General features: G+C 35.1%; 1 protein-coding gene across 1 annotated transcript in view; it reads left to right on the forward strand.

Moving 5' to 3' along the window:
* The window catches only part of fab1 (1-phosphatidylinositol 3-phosphate 5-kinase fab1), a 757,444-nt gene that overhangs the window by 73,710 nt on the left and 662,278 nt on the right, over positions 1-21,456 (forward strand). The window contains exon 5 of the mRNA XM_090401892.1: positions 2,074-2,314. Within this exon, the coding sequence (XP_090258018.1) occupies positions 2,074-2,314 (241 nt within the window). The remainder of the gene's footprint in view (positions 1-2,073; positions 2,315-21,456) is intronic.

The following is a 21,456-nucleotide window of genomic DNA, read 5'->3' on the forward strand; positions in this document are numbered from 1 at the left end:
AAGATCAGTGGATTAACTACTAATGTAGACAAAAAAAAATTAAAAGTTTTTGGAAAGTGGGATCTTGGAATTCCCGTCTCCGCTTACCATATATTACCAGTTCAAGAACTTATATACAAGAACTTTGAAAGCTTAGAAGACTGGAAAATTGGACTACTTTCCTTTTCTTCTAAAGCTATAGCACTCAAAATCCTAATCTTTCCTGCTCAGTTGTATGTAATAAATATTACAGACATCACAGAAGCTAAAGAAAAGCAATTATAAATTAAGCATGTGCAATTTTTTGGGTCCAGCTGATACCAAGAAGTTAAAAAGGAATTTCTTCAACTGTCAAAGGACCATGGAGGATTTGGACTTCCAGTCTTAAAATTCTGCTATTTAAGCAATACAGCTTCAAAAATCCATAAAATATTGCAAACCAATCACACATGTGTAGACCTCCTGTACTACCTGGGTTTTCATCTTCCCCTGTTTGGAGTAAATGATTATAAATGTCCAAAAGCTGAGATTGTTCCTGAATACTACAACACTCTGTGCATAACTCTAAGTCTGCTATAACACTCTGGCATTGACATTCTTTCCATTAAAAAAGAGTAAAATTTGATATAAAGAAATCTTTAATCTCTTTTGCTGCAAACTTCCACAGTTGGGTACTGACAACAACACTTGGAAGTTCCAAGGATACCCTAACAGGAGGAATCTTGCTTGGAGAATTGCATATAGCTGCCTTCCAGTTCAATACCATCAAATGGAGGTACTTCAACAACAGAGATCCAGTCTGTGTCATCTGTTACCAATTGGAAATGCTAGAACATGCATTCTACTGCTGTCCTTTTTGCCCTGCATATTTGGAACAGATTATGTAATGTGTTGGGCATTCCATTACTTACAACAGAACAGGTTATTTTTTTTACAATACCCACCACCTGTCAGCAATGGGAAGAGAATTTTTAATTTTATAATTAATGAATTAAAATACCATTTATGGAAGGTTAGAAAGAAACATGGATTTGAAAACCAGCAATATGACATCCAAATGCTTTATAATATTCTATTGTGGAAATTTTATTGTTCACTCAGATGCTTTTTGTATTTAAAAAATAAGCATTCTAGGAGATATTAAATTTTTGACTAGAAGGTGCAGACCACCCACATTATGCAATATTCACAGGAGGAGGGGAGATAAAATTCTGTCTATTTTTGCTATGAGAGGTTTTTTAAATAGCTCCATCCTCTTAATTCAATGTAGTCTTATAGTCAGTTGCAGGGATGACTGGAGAGCAATCTCAGAGAAGGCCAACTCAAGGCCACCTGGGTATCAGTCATCTTTGCGCTTTAGTTTCAATTGGTCTTTTAGTTGTTCATCTATATGAGATTGGTGAAATAGAAAACTGATAGCCTTTGGCTATATGATGACATAAAAGAGCTGAGGGCTTTTCTCTCTCTCTCTCTCTCTCTGTCTTTTCTTTCTCCTAATACCATCAAGCTCTCTTGCAACCCTATACTAACTACTCTGGGCCTCTGGTGATCACCTCGAAGGTTGAAACCAGTCTGGATAGTGACCCTTTCCATAATGCTTAGCATTATACATGTCTGTAGGATATGTGCTTTACATTATGTGATACTAAAGCAAATGATGTGAAGTCATTAGCCTCTATATACGAGTTGTACAGTCATGAAGTTACTTCACGTTCAAACTTTCTTTGCTTACACTTGGATAAAGGATTAAACTAAAAATATAATTTCTTGGCATCTTTAATATATATATATATATATATATTTTTTTTTTTTTTTTTCCAACCACAAAGGTAGAAAGGCAGATCACACATCTCATGCTAGAAAATATCAAACTTTGGATATAAATGAATGTATTCTCATCTAAATACATTCATTTATATTCATTTGCTGTCTCTATCACTTGTCAAATTCTAATAACTACTCTAATTTTTAATAATTTTAAATTATTTTCTTTTCAAGTTATTCTTGAGTTAAAATAAGTGCATTTCTTATAAATATATTTTTGAAGTTGTAATAAAGTATTGCAATTAGGTGACAATATGTTTTGGATTTCAGAGGACTTAAGAGTGTGCACTTATTGCTGTAAAGTGGTGCTGTCCTATATTCAGACCATTGATCCCAATTCAGAGCTGTCAAGTGATGTGCAGTTTGTACAGGAAGATCTGCAGCAGAAGTTGACTATTTTAACAGAGCAGGCAGAATTTAGTAGACTTACTCCAGAGAGTTGTGCTAGAAACAATGTACGTCGCAAAAGTTCAGTAATAGGATTTAGAGAAGAGGAGCTAGCAAAAGCAAAGTAAGATAAGTATGTGTGTATGTAGCAAAGTAAGATAAACATGTATTTGAACTAAATTACATGTTTTCAGGTCTGGCTTTTAAAAACTGAAAATTTGGATAGATGTATTTTCTTTTAATCAGCCTCATACACAAGAAGTTGCAAAACCTTTAACATAATGTTGTGTGGGTGAGTGATTAGTGAGAAAGAAAAAAATTCTTGATATGTTTCTTGAACACTAGGAGGTTATAGTCCTTGGGTAAGGATTGTTTTAGATAATAGAGGTCCAGGTAACGGAGAAATTGGTTTGATATTTTTCAGGCTGAATCATAGGGACCAACAGCTGCTTGAGTTTTTAAATGTTTAAAGGAAGGTGGAGGAATAGTGGTGAATAGTTCAGTGGAGTAGTATCAATTAAAATATCTATAAAGAAGGACCTTGGACACAATTCACAGAAATATTTCTGCCCAAAGGCTGGTCAAGTTGGCTAAGAAATTTGATGTGGAATGAGAGTGGAGGATTCTAATCACTAATTTAATTGGTGAATCTCCATGTAGTGAAGAAGTTGACTGTAATGATCTTCCCCATTATTTTCGAGAGGATTGAGGTGAGGGTACTGGAAAATAGCCTAATGGCCAACTTTTATCTCTTATTTTTAATAATTACTAAAACTCTATTTTTAGTAATTATTATTTTTTTACTAATTACTAAAACTCTCATAATAACTAACTTCCTACCAGGTTGGATAAAGGCTTGCTTCTGTACTGTTAAGTAGATTCCAGACATATATGTCAGTTTGAATAGATTGTATGGAATGGGTTTTCATTCTGGTGCATACATTTTGAGCACAGTTTGGAAGGAAGATGATATCTTTGGACCAGGAGATGCATTGATATCATCATCATCAAAGTCCTGCCATGTACCCTCAAGGCAGGACTTTGATGATGATGATAGTCCTGCCATGTACCCTCAAGGGGTGTACAGGATATGATAGTACTACATGAAAAATTTACATCATTACTAAACTTCCTATCTACAATTTTACTCCAAATCAGTCTGTTACTTGCCAAGACTAAAACATTATCAGATCTTATATTTCTATCGTCTAAGGCACTTTGTACAGTATCAATCCACCTATATCTTGATCTTCCTCTGGGTCGTTTTGCTGCCAACCTGGCAGAGAACACTTCTTTTGCTAATCTTTTCTTGCCAATTCTGTTTAAATGACCATACTACCTGAGATTAGCTCTGCTAATGCATTCCTGGATGCTGACAATGCCAAGTTCTTTACTAATATCCTTGTTTTTAATATGACATTGCCATCGATGCCATCTGTTCATGCCTCTAATCTTTCTCAAGACTCTCATATCTGCAGTCTCTAGTCTTTGGTCAAGTGTTTTACTTCTGACCCAGCTCTCAGATCCATAAGTTAAAATCGGTTTGAACACTGTCTTGTATACAGCTAATTTAGTGTTCCGACAAATTTCTCTTTTATTCCATATGAATTTATTCAATTGACTTCCTACCATTCCAGTTTGTTAATTCTGTTGTCTATTTCCATATTTAATTTACCATCTTCACTAAAAATCGTGCCTAAGTAGCTGAAATGTTTTACTTGTTCCACAGGTTCTCCGTTCAAAACACAGTTGACATTTTCAACAATTCTGCCTATTTTCATTGTCTTTGTTTTTTTATTGCTGACCTTCATACCATATCTATTACAACAGTTATTCAATTTAGTCAAGAAATTTTGCAGACTTGTAATGGGTTTATTTAGAAGTATAACATCGTCTGCATAAAGCAAAGAGCTGACATTAACATCTCCAATTTTGATATCATGTTTAATACCACTTTCTTTCATAATGTGATCCATATAGATAATGAATAACAGAGGGGATAATATACATCCTTGTCTCACACCAGATTTAACATTAAACCATCTTCCTGTATTTCCTTCAATTCTAACTGCTGACTTACAACTCAAATAAAGACTAAGTATTGCTTGATATAATGCCCCATTGACACCATATAACTGTAGCGTTTTGAATAGCTTCTCTCTTGACACCTTATCATATGCCATTTCCAGATCGACAAAACTTAAATGTAGATCTTTGTTATATTCCCATGTTTTCTCAACTATTTGTAGTAAAGAGTAAAGATCTGATCCTGACAGTCTCTATTTGGCCTGAATCCAGCTTACTCTTCACTGAGCTTTTCTTCCACAATTCTTCTCAACCGTTTCTCAAGTATACTTGCATAGATCATACCAGGAACACTCAGTAATGAAATGCCTCTGTAATTCTCACATTCAGTTTTACTTCCCTTTTTATATATGGGTAATGAGAGCTCTACTCCAATCATCGGGAATTCGTCCCTCTGTCCAGGCTTTCTGAACTGTGTAGTGCAGCCACTGTAGGACTTTTATACACCATACTTCAGCATTTCTGGCCAAATATCATCTACTCCTGTTGCCTTTCCACATTTCAGGCCTTTGATGGTCTTTTCTACTTCAAGTATGGATATGTATTCCTGACTGTATGCCTGTTGAGTGTTTTTTACAACTGTGCTATCACTGCTTGTTTCATTTAGCAATTTTTCAAAGTAATTACTCCATACTTCAAGGATATCTTTTTCTCCCATTTTCATGTCACCTTTATCATCTCTAACTCCTTTTACAACACTCTTTCCTCCATTTCTAAGCTTCTTCAACAACCTCCAGAATATCTTACCACCTTCTTGATATTTATTTTCTCTGTTCTTGCCAAAGTCCTCCCATGACTTTTATTTAGCAAGTTTTCCATAGTGTTTAGCTTTCTTACATTTGTCTCTGTATTCTCTAAGAGCACAAGCTGACTTATTTACCAGGAACTTTTGATATGCTTTCTTCTTTTCCTTCACTGCTTCTTTAACTTCTGTCCACCATGGTGTTCTGATTTTTCTATCCTTGCAGACAACCTCACCACATGCCTCTCTGGCTGAATCAATCAGTGTTTTCTTCAAGGTTTGACACTGAATCTCCAAGGTTTGGTTGCTGTTCTCAAACTCTTTCATTTTTTCTTCAATAGTTTTTGTGTATTTTAGTCTACAGTTCACATATGAGAGCTGCTGAACTTTTATTCGCTTTAAAACTTTCTTACATGTTATTCTTTTCCATATAAAATTCAATTTTATCATGCTCAAGACTAAATAGTGATCACTTCCAATTTCAAATCCTCTGTACACTCTGGTGTTCTGCACCAGGGAGAAAACATCACTATCAACAATAACATAGTCAATGAGACTTTTCTTATTCCTTGCCTCTTCTCTCCATGTGAATTTGTGGACATTTTTATGTTGGAACATGGTGTTAGTAATAACCAGTCCGTGTCCCGAGAAGAAACCCAACAGATATTTGCCATTATTATTAGCTTTGCTCTTTTCTCCAAATTTTCCCAAAATATTTTTGTATGTCTGACAATCATTTCTCATCTGCTATTTAGTTCCCCAACAATAACCAACTTTTCCTTTTTCATTGTATCAGTTGCTTTCTCTAAAGTATGAAAAAATTCCTCCACTTCTACCTTAGTAGAACCTTCTGTGGGACCATAGGCACAAATAAGTCTCATTGTCCAGTTCCCCATTTGCCCACACCACTCTACTTGAGACTGCCTGCCATTCAAGAAGATATGCCTCGTATTTAGTGTTAAATACCATGGCTGCTACTCCTTTTTTTTGATTGTCATTGCCTGAATATAACATTTTGTATTTATTGCTCAGAAAGATCTCACCAGTTTTTGTCTTTTTTGTTTCAGTCACCCTAATTAAGTCGATCTGTTACTTATCTAATTCCTCAGCTAGCTCCATTTCTTTGCCATTCAGGCTTCTTATGTTGATAGTACCGATCTTTAACTCTTGTGATTTTGATTTGGGGTGTGGTTTGAGATTTGCTCCAGTAGCTGACTTTTCGCTGTTCGCCATGGTTCCCTGGCAAAAACAACAGGGGCCTTGTTTAACCAGGCAGTGTCCCAGCTGGCATGAAATTTTGTCATGTACCAACATTTTGTATTTTGGTTGATGCATTGATATTCAGCGTAATTAGAATTTTTCCTGATGTCCTTCTCAAAAGATCAGAGAAAGCAAGAAGTGAGTTGTTTGTTTTATAGCAGAAATTGAGTTTCCTTGATCATGTATACAAGAATTGGAGGAGACTGATACCAAAAGATCAACTTTATATTTGGGTGGTGTTAAACTATGGCAGGAGCATGAAAAATCAGTTATGTCCGATATTCTGTATTCACTACTTTCAAAGTCTTATTTGGATTTCTTGGTAGTGTTTTTGCTAGTTGTGAACTGTAGTGTAGCCTAAGTGTGAAGCTGGGATTTTTGACAAGAGTCATGTGTGATTACTGAACTTTTAGCTTTGATTGCTTTGGTTCACTTGTTGTGGAGCCAGGACTTTGATAGTTAGATCAGGAATTTTTTTGTGGAGTGGGTGACGTAGTCTTATTTCAGAAAATATTATTTTTCTTCATTCAGAATTAGTATTTGGATCAGGAGAGTGGAAGCAATAATCAGAATCTTAAAAATCATGGAAGTCACCACATTTGATACTGTTGTGGCAGAAGCCATGGGACTGAGATATGCTGTATGAAGTTCAATCTATTGAAAAGCATGCATGGACAAAGTTATGGTCAGTATTAAAAAGAAGAGAGATAAAGCTGGTTAAGAAAAGATCCATGATGTAGATTATCATGAGAATTATCCATTATTCTTATCTGAACAATTTGTGTTAAATCATTATTGATCTAATTTTTCATCTTCTCTTCCATCTTGATCTGTGAAGGTAAGCCAGTCTGATTATGAACGCTGAAATCTCCCAGGAAGATGATGTTATTGTTTGGGGTAATGAGATGTAGAAAATCCATCTTCAGATATACATAATCAGAGAGAGAGAGAGAGAGAGATTGATCAATATAGTTATCATATTAGGAAAGTGTAACAAGGACGTTTTGAGCAAGATTAGATTATAAAGAGGGGAATTAAGGTTTAGGATTCTCTAATATATTGTCAGATCTGACAAATGTGTATGTTCCGCTTGTTTTAGAAGGAATCATGTAGAATGTAGGTTGGATAGTTGAGGTGTATCTGTAGTTTTTGTGGATGCATGTTTCATTTTTTTCACTGTATCTTTTTTTGCATTATTTAGCTTTAAATGATTTTTAATGTTTGAGATTTTTTTAAGATAGCATAAAATATTACTCTTCATTCAAGGATAAGGAATCTAAATGTTGTTGATTAGTCTGATCTGTTTTATATATATATATATATTTTTTTTTTTTTCTTTCTAAAATTAATATTTACCATATTAATCTAGGATGTTCAGATGTAGATTTTAGAAGATTGTTTGTACGGTTATAAAGTTCTCTTGTGGGATCACTTTCTAGAATAGAATGGGTATCAGAACTCAATAAGTTGTTAATCTTTGAACGATAGTCAGATTTGTCTAAGATTACAGTTGCATTCCCTTTATCAGCAGGTAAGATAATAATATCATTGTTGTTACGAAGTAGGTGGATTGCTTTTCTTTCTGTCGGAGATAGATTATCTGTAGGAAGGCAACTGTTGTCCTTTTAAGAGCTATTGTGGAAGGTATTGACTCACCTACATACAATCTGTCTAAATATCTTGCAGCTTCTTTAAAACATCTAGTTGGCAGTTCCTCCTCCTTCATCAAAAACTCTGAAGATTTCATCTCAAAAATAAAAAAATTAAATCTCAAAGACACCGACAGAATGGTGAGTTTTGACATTGTGTCTCTTTTCACAAATGTATCTACAGATGAAGTTCTGACTCTTCTCAAGGACAAGGTTTCTAAGAAAATATTTGCTCTACTAACACACTGCATTAATTCCGGTTATTTCTGCTACGAAGGTAAAATGTATAAACAAACAAGCGGGTTAGCTATGGGCAGTCCTCTATCTCCAGTCTTAGCTAACATTTTTTTACAAGATTTTGAAGAGAGAGCTATTTCTTTAGCTACTTTAAAACCTAAACTGTGGTTATGTTACATAGATGATATCTTCCTTATCTGGGAACATGGTTTAGAGGAACTACAAAACTTCCTGAACCATTTAAATAATCAGCATCAGAATATTAAATTCACATCAGAACTTGAGATTAACAGCATTCTCCCCTTCTTGGATCTAAAGATCAGTAGATTACCTGACTGTCTTCAATTCTCAATTTATGGAAAAACCACCCACACTGATAGATATTTGCATGCCTCTTCAAAAACTTGGCATCATCTCCACCCTTGCCCATCGTACAAGATGTCTTACTTCCACAGAAGAAGACCTTCAAACAGAACTTAACTTCCTGAAAAACACCTTCTTAAATAATGGATGTTCATCTCGTAACATCACTAAACGTTTGAGACCATGCCAAGAAGATGAATCCAACCCTATCACTCACATTTATTAGCTCTCTTACCCTAAAACTATCTAGGATTATGAAGAAATTCAACATAAAGACTGACTATACAACTCTGCCAAAACTTTGTTCTTTTCTGAGTTGACCAAAACACAACCAACTGCATTTTCCTGGTGTTTATAAAGTTATGTGCAACTGTGGCCGACCTTATTTTGGCCAGACAGATAAATCTATTTCACTACGTCTTGAGAAACATGACATCTCCTACAGTAGAACACGAGCGAGCACCCTTTCCAGTCATGTTCTTTTCTCTGCCAACTCTAACCTCGAAGAACGTCAACACCAAGTTGATTGGGACCGCACAACCAATTTATATATATGCAAGGATGAATTTGAAAGACAAATTGTAGAATCCAAAGAAATAGTTCTTGACCCTTCACACATGAACAACAATCTGAGCTACAATTTGCCTGATTCCCATAGCACAGTAATCCAGTACTGGTGCTCTAAAATTAGCTGTCACTCACTTTCAACTCATGCTAATAATAGCACACAGCCACCAATTCAAATATGACTGTTACTATTCTTCTTCTTTTTATTAAGCTGGAAAGTCCATGTTTTTTACCTTGTTAGTTTTATAAGTTTTGTGTTATTTCTTACTCACCTGAAGAAGTTGGGACACCGATGAAACTAGTCGTGATTTATTAAAGTTTTTTGTATTATACTTTCTCGGGTTCCAGTCAGTTAAATGTTAATTTTATAAATGTATACATCCCGAGTCAATCCTAATAACAATATATATATATATATATATATATATATTGTAGACAAGGAGTTGACGTTTTGAGAGCATTTTGCAAAGGTAGCCAAAACAAATCTTCAGGTTATGTGATTGTTGAAGAGCACACTGACAAGCAGGCATAGGGAGATATTCCTCTTTATAAAGCCACATTTGGACTACTTGCATACAAATCTGGTCACTCAGAGATTCCATGGGAATGAAGAAGTGGTGGAGAGTATCTAGAGGGTTAGTGACAGAGATTGTGGTAAGTCTATGGAATGCTCTCTATGAGAATAGATTGAAGATCCATAAGCTTCAAAACCTAGCTGATAGGTGAAAAAGCAGAGACATGATAGAAGTATATAAGCTATTAAAGGGGTTTTATAGGATGACACTGAAGAATTTTTTTTTCAGTACATGGCAGAAAGTAAGAAAATGATGGTCATTCATGGAAATTATGTAAGAGTATAGTTAGCAAGGGTGTTAGGACTAGATCGACTAGATCTTTTTTTGTTTGGCAGGTGGTGAATGGGTTGCCAGAAGTGGTTGTGAGTGCTTTGTCAGTGAATAAATTTAAGGTATTGTGTGTATTAATAATGGGTCTTCCACAATAGGTCTTCTGATTCCATGGGGGTCTGTATTCATATTATTATTATTATCATCATCTGAGACCTCCAGGGAGTCAAGGACTTATTGAAGGAGGCTGTAAATCACCCAAGGCAGAAGTCATACCTCTCTTAAATTCATTCACACTAGATGCACTCACTACCCCAAAAGGCAAACTATTCCACTCACTCACTGCTCTGTGAGAGAAAAATCTAGCTCTCACCATTTTCTTAACTGTGAATAAACTTAACTTCCATGAATGCCCCCATGTTCTCTCCCCACCTTCCATATAATGAAAAATTTCATTGATAAAGTTTATAAACCTTTATCATATCATCCCTCTTTCTCCTGTTAACTAGAGTGTATGATATACATACTTGCAGTCTTTCCTCGTAATCTAAACCCCATTATCTAGATATACCCTTTCTATAGCTTCTTTATCCGAATGGAACCCAGGATTGGAATCAAGGCCTTATAAAGAGGCAAAATGACTTCCTTATTCTTACATGTCAAGGTTCATTTCAACATTGCAATTATCCTCTGAGTTGAATTTGCAACTTTTGCTATGTGACCTTTGAACTTCAAATTCCTATCCACTATTATGTCAAGATCCCTAGCCTCATCAGTTTCTGGTAGCATAACCCCACTAATATAATATGCCTTGGGAAATCTCATCATGCCAACGTGCATAAATTTGCACTTAAAACCGACACATTAAACTGACAGCCATTTTCATTTACTCAAATTTCCAGCCTATTCAAATCATTTTGTAAGTGCTGGATATCAGTGGCATCCCTGATTGCCCTGCCTATCTTTGAATCATCATCTCCTGTTAGACTCGCTCTAATGTTATTAATGTATAGATTGAACAACAATGGCCCAAGGACTGAACCCTGAGGTACCACTGGTCACCTTAAATCTGGCAGATTCCCAACCACCGTATACCACTTTTTTGATATCTGTCAGTCAACTATCCCCTGATCCAAGTCAAGAGTTTATATTCCAATCCCATATTCTCCAGTTTATGCAACAGCCTTTTGTGTAGTATCCTATCAAATGCCTTAGAAAAATCCAATATTATCATAGTGTATCTATTCCCATAATCCATTCTGGCTGTAACATTGTTATAAATATGAACCAATTGCTAAAACATGATCTTCCTTTAGTAAACCCATGCTGCTCCTTGCAGAGTATAGTTTGTTTGTCTACCCATTTTTGTATACAAGTTCTTACCAACTTCTATAAAATCTTCACTACTACTACACCAGAAATACTGATAGGTCAGTAGTTAGACACATTAGTTTTTGCACCACCTTTGTACAATGGAACTATCATTCCTGAGCTGAGATTCAAGTTATATAAACATATGAAAGGCCTAGCCAATTTAACTGAACATTCCTTTAGCAAAAGTGCTGATATTCCATCTGTTCCTATAGACAAATTCTTATCCAGGTTATGCAACAGCTCTTCAACCTCATTTTCATGCACCTCTAACTCTTCATTCAATGTAACATATCATTGTGTACCATGTTAAATACATCTGGTTGATATATCTTAGGAAAGTGAGCACTGATTAATTGAACACTCTCATTAGCTTCTGACACTAAAGTATAAGTATCATCTGTATAGTAAATTTATTCTCCCTCATTCATTCTTTCTTTTGCTTGCGGTATAACAATAAAATACTTTTGAATTGCCTTTAACTTGCATAGCCAATTTCTTTTCATACTCCGATTTAGTTTTCTGCACAATTCTTGTTACTTTTCTGGCCTGCACTTTATATATTTCATAAATCATCTCACTTTTATTCTCACAATATTTTTTCCATATCATCATCTTTTTCTTCTTCTTGTGGATCTCCTGCTTAATAAGGTTGCACATCCATTTCACTCTGAACCTATTTATTCTTTGAACACTAAGGATACAATCAGATACTGCTCCATTTAAGAACTTTTTCAAAGATTCCCGTGCATTGCTGACATTTTTCCCATTCAGCAACTGATACTATAGGACCAAAGATATTATTCTCCTAAGAGGATTATAATTTCCAGCTTAGTAGTTCAGCATGTAACCTGTTCTAATGGGACCATCAATACAATTAGATACTTTCCATGACAGCATGATCACTGTCACCAACCAGTGGTAAAATAGTCATATTTTTAACAGAAACCCTTATGATGGTATGAACAAATCCAACACTATTTCACCTCAAGTTCCTTCTTTCACATGCTGCTTGAGAAAGTTGTTGGAAATTTTTCCACTTGGTTATACAATAAATTAAAGATACAAAGAAATTATATACTTGGTTTAATTTAATCCTTTATCCAAGTGTAAGCAAACAAGTTTGTGCCTGAACTATTTTCTGTTTTCTGAACTATTCTGCAAACTTGCAAAATAATTTCTTAATATCTTTAATTTATAATAAAACCAAGTGATAAAACTTCCAACAACTTTTTCTTATCCAGAGTATTTTAATAATAAGGTGTGATACCAGGGCAACTCGTTGCAAAGGTGGGGGAAGTTCAGATCGCTATTCTTAGGTATTTTCCATAATGTAAAAACACGTTTCCTAGGAAATGTGTTTTTACATTATGTTTTTACATTATGTAAAAACACATTAATAATAACATAATGTAAAAATAAATGTGTTTTTACATTATGTTTTAACATTATGGAAAATACCTAAGAATAGCGATCTGAACTTCCCCCACCTTTGCAACGAGTTGCCCTGGTATTGTACTACGTACTAGGATCACTTGCATTGGCTAACGCTAGTGCCGCCGATACTTTATAGTTTACTATATTCGGCAAGAAACTCTCTGATTTTAATCTTTGAGTTTCTTATTCGGTTTTAAAACTATGTGGGATTTAATATCCCCTTAATTTAAGTAGTGTTTTTTTTTTTTTTTTTCAGCTGTGTTGGGGTGTTTAGTTAATATGGCTTCTAAAAAGTGCATCAATGAAAATAAACAGAAAAAGAGAGCACCCAGGCCAACTATTGAACTCAAGAAAGAGCTTATAGCTAAATGGGAAAATGGAACTCGTATTTCTGAACTTTCTAAAGATGATAACATGGCAAAATCGACAATCTGTACTATTATTAAAAATAGAGATGTAATTAAAAAGGCTGATATGGTGAAAGGAGTGAAAACTTTGTATCCTAAAAGATCTCAGACTGTCAAGAAAATGGAGAAACTTTTGTTAGCATGGATTAACGATAAAAAAATGGCAGGTAACAGTATTTCAGAGGCAGTAATTTGTGAAAAAGCTAAGCAGCTACATAGTGATCTTAAGCGCTCAACCCTGGGACCTAGTGGCGACAGTGATGATTTTAAAGCTAGTAGGGGATGGTTTGAGCATTTTAAAATAGAACTGGGATCCATAGTGTAGTAAGGCATGGAGAGGCTGCTAATCAATTTGTGGATGAATTTAAAACTTATGTAGGGATGGAGGAATTTATTCCTCAGCAAGTGTTTAATTGTGATGAGACAGGACTTTTCTGGAAAAAGATGCCTAAGCAAACATATCACACAAGAAGAAAAAGCACTGCCAGGACACAAACCGATGAAGGAATGGTTAATTCTCTTATTTTGTGTGGTAATACTAGTGGTGACTATAAAATTAAACCTTTGTTAGTGTTTTACTCAGAAAATCCCAGAGTGTTTAAATCAAACAATGTAATAAAAAGTAAACTAGATATGTTGGAGATCTAACAGTAAGTCTTGGGTAACAAGGCAGTTTTTTATAGTGTGGATCTGAAAAGTGTTTGCCTCCAGTGTAAAAAACTACCTTGAAAAAGAAGCAGGAAGAAAAAAAAAAGGGGGGGGGGGAAGGAGCATATGATTTGGGCATGTGCAACTTTATAAAAGTCAAATTTCTACCTCCTAATACCACTCTTCTCATCCAATCTATGGATCAGCAGGTCATTTCCAATTTCAAAAAACTTTATACAAAGGCATTTCAAAGGTGCTTCGAAGTGATATCTGACACACAACTGACCTTCAGGGACTTTTGAAAAAAAAGCACTTTAACATCTTGCATTGTTTTAGGCTTATAAATAAAGCATGGAGGGAGGTTCTTTGAAAACTATGAACTCAGCCTGGAAAAAATTGTGGCCTGAGTGTGCGACAGGCACAGATTTTGAAAGTTTTCCTGCAGAGCCAGCAGAATCTGTGGTGGATGAAATTGTGTGTCTGGGCAGATCCATGAGATTAGAAGTGGACAATGCTGATGTAGAGGAGTTGGCGGAAGATCATCAAAGAGAGTTTACTAATGGGGAGCTGAAAGAACTGCAAAAGGAGTGGCATGAGGAAGTTGTTAAGGGACTTTTTTTTTTTCAGAGGAGGAGGGACCCATTAAGGGAGCCATTTCCACTGCTGAAATTAATGAACTGTGCTTCCATTGGGAAAAAATCCAAACCACTGTAGAAAAGTGGTACCCTGATGTATCCAAACCACTGTAGAAAAGTGAAACCCTGATTAATAACAGTGTTAACATGTTTAATGATAATATCATTGCACATTTTAGAAAACTTTTAAGAACAAGACAAACCCAAACAACTCTAGATAAGTTTGTAATCCAAGCTAAAGAATCACCATCTAGTCCACCCACAAAGAGATAGAAAAGAATAGCATAGCAACACCTGAGAGGCAGTTACCTGACATTTTTATGGAGGGTGACTCACCTTCAAAGCAATAATTTCCTCCCTCCTTTCCCCATATATCTTCAATAAAGATAAAGTTCATGTTATATTCTTATTTTGATTTTCTTTTTTTATTTTAATTATGATAACAGGTGGAAATTTTTCATGTGGAACGGATTAATTTATTTTCATTAATTACTATGGTAAAAATAGTTTCGCATTATAACTTTTCCTTATATGAACAGCCTCCTGGAACAAATTAAGTTCGTAAAATGAGGTTTTACTGTATGTATATATAAACACCTAGAACAAAAATTAATTGATTTTATGTCTTCTTATATACCTAAAAGAAAAAGAACAAATTATTACAGTTTGATGAAACATGGGAGTTAAAGAGTTTTAAGATATGTTCTTTCTTGTGGTTATATCAGTTACTTTAATATAATTTTTGTTCTAGGTGTTTATCAAAACTTTCTAGCCCCCCTCCCCATTGTAGAGATTAGTTGTACATAGGATATTATATAAAGAACTGCACAGTCTTGGTTTCTACCAAAGGCAGCTGCATAGTAAGCAAATTTTAGCAATGATAATCATTTACACAACAGAAAGAGTCATTCTGGTGAAAAAGAACATGATGACTGGTTTGTAGTGCACTGGAAGTCTTTAAGGTTGATGAAATGTTGAAATGATGTAGAAATGTTGAATTGGATTTAATCTTAGATTTATTGTAAATATGATAAAATAAACCACATCTTTTGATGGTTACTAATGGCTTCATCAGGAAGATAAACATACTAGATAATATATTTACTCTATGTATATAAAAAGATAAGCCGAAATTTGAAACGTTTTTATGTCACGTTTTTTGTCTTACCGGCTCTTACCAGCCTGGAACTTGGGGGGGGGGGATGGAGCTCCCCCCAAGTATAAAAAACACTTCTAACAACTATTGTTTTGAAACATCTAACATTAATAATAATGTAGATTAGTAACACACATCATTTAACATATCAAGCATGAAACATTCATTGTTATGCAAAGTCTTTAGATAGTTATTGGCAGAATGAGGTCTGATAGGTTATATAAACATGAGTTCCAGTTCCTGTTATAGGTGTCACTTCAGAGGATTCTTTTAAACATTCTTGCAAAAAGAAAGATTGGCCTCCTGGGGCAGAGGACCAATCCATTTCAAGATGTTCTAAGAAAATGTGTTGATCAAGGACATATTTTTCTTTCATATTATATTCAACTTCATCTTGTTGTGGTTTTTTACAGATTTCAAAACTTCTAGTCTGTCCGATGTACACTTTTGCCACAGATGGAATCTTGTTTATCCAAGGATGCTTTTCTTTTGGCATACAGGATTGCTATCTTTTGGCAAACAGAAAATTCTGTAGTGCGAATTTTACAAGTAAATTGTTTTAGAAATAATCTATTTTTATAATCATATGAGTTGATTTCTGAGAGAAGAATAATTTATTTAGTAACTTTTTTGATTAGCCATTTTGAAGGAATTAGTAGAATAGAGGATTAAGTTCATCTTTCTTTTTTGCTTCATCATCTTTAATTATACTTGTAGCATGGCTCTTTTTAAGGTTGCAATAATGATGAACTTTTGTTGAGGATGATAAAAGGAGTTGTCATGGAGATATATTCCCATTCATGATGTTTTGAGAAAACAAGTGTGCCAAGGACACTTTTTTCTTTCATGTTATGTTCAGCTTCATCCTGGTGTGGTTTGTTATGAATTTCAAAACTTCTTCTGTTCTGTCTGATGTACACTTTTGTTGTAGATGGAATCTTGTATACCCAAGGATGCTCTTCAAGAATGCTGTGAATTTCCCCATGCTATTGACTTGTAACAATATTCTTTCACCTGTTTTTATTATAACAACTGAAAAATGGAGGTTTGTTTTCCTTTTCTATTTTCAAAGTAAACTTAATTTTAGGATGTCAGTTGTTAAAGAAACCAACAAATCTTTCAGGTTCTCCTCCTCATCATCATTGCCTGAATAACTGCTGTCGTAGTAACCTGCCAAGTTACTATAACAGCAGTTCATGATTAAATTTACATTATTATTAATCTCCTATCAACAATTTTCCTCCAAATCAATCAATTACTTGTGAGCACTCCAATATTGTCATATCTAACATTTTGTGCTTCTAAGGCACTTCTGACTGAATCAATCTAACTAGACCTTGATCTTCCTCTGGGTCTCTTTCCTACTATCTTGGCATAAGATATCTGTTTTGCTAACCTTTCTTCAACCATTCTATTTAAGTGGCCATATACCCTTAGATTAACTCTACTTACACATTTTTGAATGCTTATAATGTCAAGTTCCTTTCTAATATCTTCATTTTTAATATGATTCTGCCATTGATGCACTTCCCTAATTTTTCTCAGAACCCCTATATCTGTGGTCTCTAGTCTTTGATCAAGTGCTTTATTTCCTAACCCCAACTCTCAGATCAATAACTCAGAACTGGTTTAAACACTGTCTTGTATACGGCTAATGTAGTGGTTTGGCTAATTTCTCTCTTTCCATATAAATTTATTCAGCTGGCTACCCACCATACCAACTTTGCTTATTCTATTGTCTGTTTCTAGATTTAACCTGCCATCTTCACTAAAAACTGTACCTAATAACTATTATCCTATAGAAGAAGTAAATATTTACTTGTTCTATAGGATCTCAATTCTGAATGCAGTTGAGGTTTTCTATGCTCCTATGAGGTGTTCTATAGGATCTCCATTCTGAATGCAGTTGAAGTTTTGTATGCTCCTGCCTATTTTCATAGTTTTGGTCTTTTTTATAGCTGATTTTCATGCCCAATTTGATACAGCTATTATTCAATTTAGTTAGTGAATCCTGGAGACTTCCACTAAATGTGTTTAAGAATTCAACATCATCTGCATAAAGCAAAGAGCTAAGTTTGACATCTCTAATATCAGGCTTGATGCCACTTGCTTGCATGATGTGATCCATATAGAGATGATGAATAAGAGTGGAGATAATGGACATCCTTGTCTTATCCCTGATTTTACATCAAACCATCTTCCTGGATTTCTTTCAATTCTAACTGCTGACTGACAACTTAAATATAGACTGTATTGCTCTGTATTCACTCCACATAATTGTAGTGTTTTGAAAAGCTTTTCTCTGGGCTTTTCAAAACACTACAATTATGTTTCTCAGCTATTTTAAGACAAATAGCTGAGAAATTGTGGATCTACAAAACTTAAGTACAAATCCTTGTCATATTTCCACAATTTTCAGCTATTTGTCTTAAAGTGAAAATCTGATCTTGACAACCTCTCTTTAGCCTGAACCAGGCTTGTTCTTCTCCAAGTTTCTCTTCCACAATCTTTTTCAACCTCTTTTCAAGTATGTTTGCATAAATGTTACCTGGAACACCTAGTGGAGAAATTCTTCTGTAATTTTCACATTCAGTTCTATGAGAGCTCTACTCCAAACATTGGAATTTCGAACTTCTGACCAGGCTCTCTGAATTATGCAGTGTAACCACTGCAAAACTTTTATACTTCTATACTTAAGCATTTCTGGTCAAATATCATCTACTTCAGCTATCTTTCTACATTTCAAGTTTTTGATAGCTTTTTCTACTTCAAGTATTGATATGTACTCTTTGCATTGCTCTTGAAAATGTTCTAGAATAGTTCTGTCACTGCTTGGCTCGTTTAACAGTCTTTCAAAGTAATTACTCCAGACATCTAGGATATCCTTATCTTCAGTTTTTCATGTCACTTTTATCATGATGATTCCTTTTACAGTACTCTTTCCTCCATTTCTAAGCTGCTTCAATAGCCTATAGAACATTTTGCCACCTTCCTGATATTTATTTTCTATATTCTTATATGCTAAACAAAAGTCTTCCCATGACTTTTGTTTCGCTACTGTTACACACAGCTTAGCTCTCTTCATTTTTCTCTGTATTCTTTTAGGGCAACTGCTGACTTATTTGCTAGGAACTTTTGGTATGCTTTCTTCTTTTCCAGGACTGCTTTTGTCCATCATGGTGTTCTTATTTTTCTATCCTTGCAAACAACTTTAGCACCTACCTCCTTAGCTGAATCAATCAGTCTTCTTCAGAGTTTGCCACTGGGACTTCAAGGTTTGGTTCTTGTTTTCTGTATTGTTGCTCTGTATTCGCCCCACATAATTATAGTGTTTTGAAAAGTTTTTCCTTTCAAAGAGGGGAAGAAAAGTTTTTTTTTTGAAAAGTTTTTCTTTTCTTTTGAGGTGGAGAAACTAAGCAAGCAACAGGATATGGGGAATTGAGCAAACTTGATGTTAATAAGGCTGTGGGGACTTGATAATTAATCATCACATATTTTGAAGGAATGTGACATAACATATTTATTTAATATGAGTCTTGTACTGGGTCAAGTTCCAAAGGAGTGGAAGGAAGGCAAGCTTGTGATACTTCATAAGGGAGGTGATAGAACTCAAGCATTAAATTATAGGTCTATCTGCATGTCAGTTGTTATGGTTCAAGTGTTGGAGAGGCTGGTGAGAACCAGAATCCAAAATTGAGTTGACAACAATGTATTATTTTTGAGGGACAGCATGGATTTGCTAAAGGGAGGTCATGTTTTAGTAATCTACTTATTACAATAAGGTGACTGCTTCATTGGACAAAGGAGATGGGGTACATAGTAGTATACTTAGATTTTGCAAAGGCTTTTGATATATTGCTACATAATAAGTTGATAGTGAAACTAGAGAAGATGGCGTTGGATATTAGACTATTGGATCAGAGATTGGCTATCTGATAGGTATCAGCAAGTAGTGTATGGGTGAGCAATATCCCAGAAGAGGAAAGTCACTAGTGGTATGCCTCAGGCATCTGTTTTAGGGCCATTGCTGTTTAGTCTGCATGTTAATGATATTGGGGAAGATTTGGATGGGGATATTCAGTTGTTTGTAGATGATGCAAAGTCGGGAAAAACTATGGAGCAGATTCTATGGCTTTACAAGAAGATTTGATTAGAATGAGTAAATGGGCATGAAATTAAGGATTTTCTTGTCAGAAAAAATTACTATTTTTCACTGATCAAGGGACTATTTGCATGCTCTTTGCACCAGTTACTCAGCCTATCTCATTTCTTTCTTTTTTTTTTTGGTTAACAAGGCTTCTTTTTAGAGTGCCTAGCTATCAGTCCCTATCAAACGAGTCTTCTCCTGACAGTTACAGAGCTTACCACAACTCCCGTTTTCTGTTCCCAGTCCCATTTCAGTTTTCCAAATGACACACTGCAATTTTTGAGGCAGAGCCACTTTAGAACTTGATCTTGACATGATGCAGACAGTGGCTTTCTTCCTGTCTCCTTTTTCTTTTCAGTAGATCCATTTTCCTTCTCTTTTGACAGCAGCTGTACCACAATAGATTGACTACAGGACACCCTTTTAGCTCTTTCATGAGAGGACTAGCCTTCCCTATTCAAAGCTTGAATCACCCTTTTCCTGTAATGTTAACTGCACATAACTAGCCATAGTGATCTCAGCACAAAAATGTGAAAACTAGCTCTTGCTGTCTATTTATAGCATAAAAAAATTTGATGCAATAGCAGCAACTATTACATTTTACAGAAACCTGTGGTGGGAATGATAGATGATGTTAATGATAAACCAATGAAAATGACCATTTAACTACTAAAAACTATATGTAAGGTGATGTAGTTTCTATGAATATGAGCATATATCTTATTCCAAAAAGAAAAAAAAAAGGGGGGGAGATAAAAGTGTGCCATCCAACTTCTGGCAAATCGTAATCACTTAATTCCTCTTCCCAATAACAGAGAAAGTCTCAACAGTCAACTTCTCCACTACCTTAAAGCCTGCCAGTTAATCACTGACTATCAGTGTGAATTCAACCAATCTAGATTCACAGTTTACCTCTTAGCTTACATCATTCACCACAGAACGCATGCCATGGAAATGTTCAGAGAAACATGCAGTGTCACTCTTAACATTTCCAGGATTTGATTATATTTGGTTTTGCTAAGTAAAGTGCCATCCTTGGGTCTGCCTACCACCCTCTATAATTTGGTGTTACGGTAGATGTCTCTCACTCTTCAAACTTTGCCATCAATGCATTAGTACCCCAGTGCTTTTTCCTGTACATAAATTACCTACCCTGCGTTACCACTAATCTGATTCATAGCTCTGCTGATGATAGTACACTCCATTCATCCTGCTCATTCAACAAACCATATAATGCTCAGACATCTCAAGCTTCAATATTATCTGCAACCATTGCCTTAAATGTTAATCTTCATACCATCCTTGAATGGAATAAGGATCACCTGCTCACCTTCAAATACATCCTTCCTAATTAAAATGAAAAGCCAAACGGCTAGTTTTCTGGCAACTTAATAGATATTAAAGGGATAAAAATCCTATGTTGTTATATAGCCAGTAAGTGAAACTCAAGATCGAGAACTACGATCTATGAGTTTCAATGCCGAAAAACTATTGGTGAAGGCAATTCGAAGCAAAGGTGAAGGAAGCTCCCTCACTATTCTTGATATTCTCTCATAATGTAAAACGCAGCTCCTAGGAGATGTAATACTGTCATTACATTATGAAGAGAGGTCACTACCCAGACCGGTTTCAACCTTTTTTGAGGTCTCATCAGTGAGTAGGTAGACCTGGAAGATATCAAAGCTTAGTGAAAAGAACTTACATACCTTCACTATAC

This window comes from Typopeltis vanoorti, chromosome 12 (genome assembly GCF_054136105.1).
Source record: "Typopeltis vanoorti isolate ZY-2024b chromosome 12, IOZ_Tvanoo_1.0, whole genome shotgun sequence".
NCBI lineage: Eukaryota > Metazoa > Arthropoda > Arachnida > Uropygi > Thelyphonidae > Typopeltis > Typopeltis vanoorti.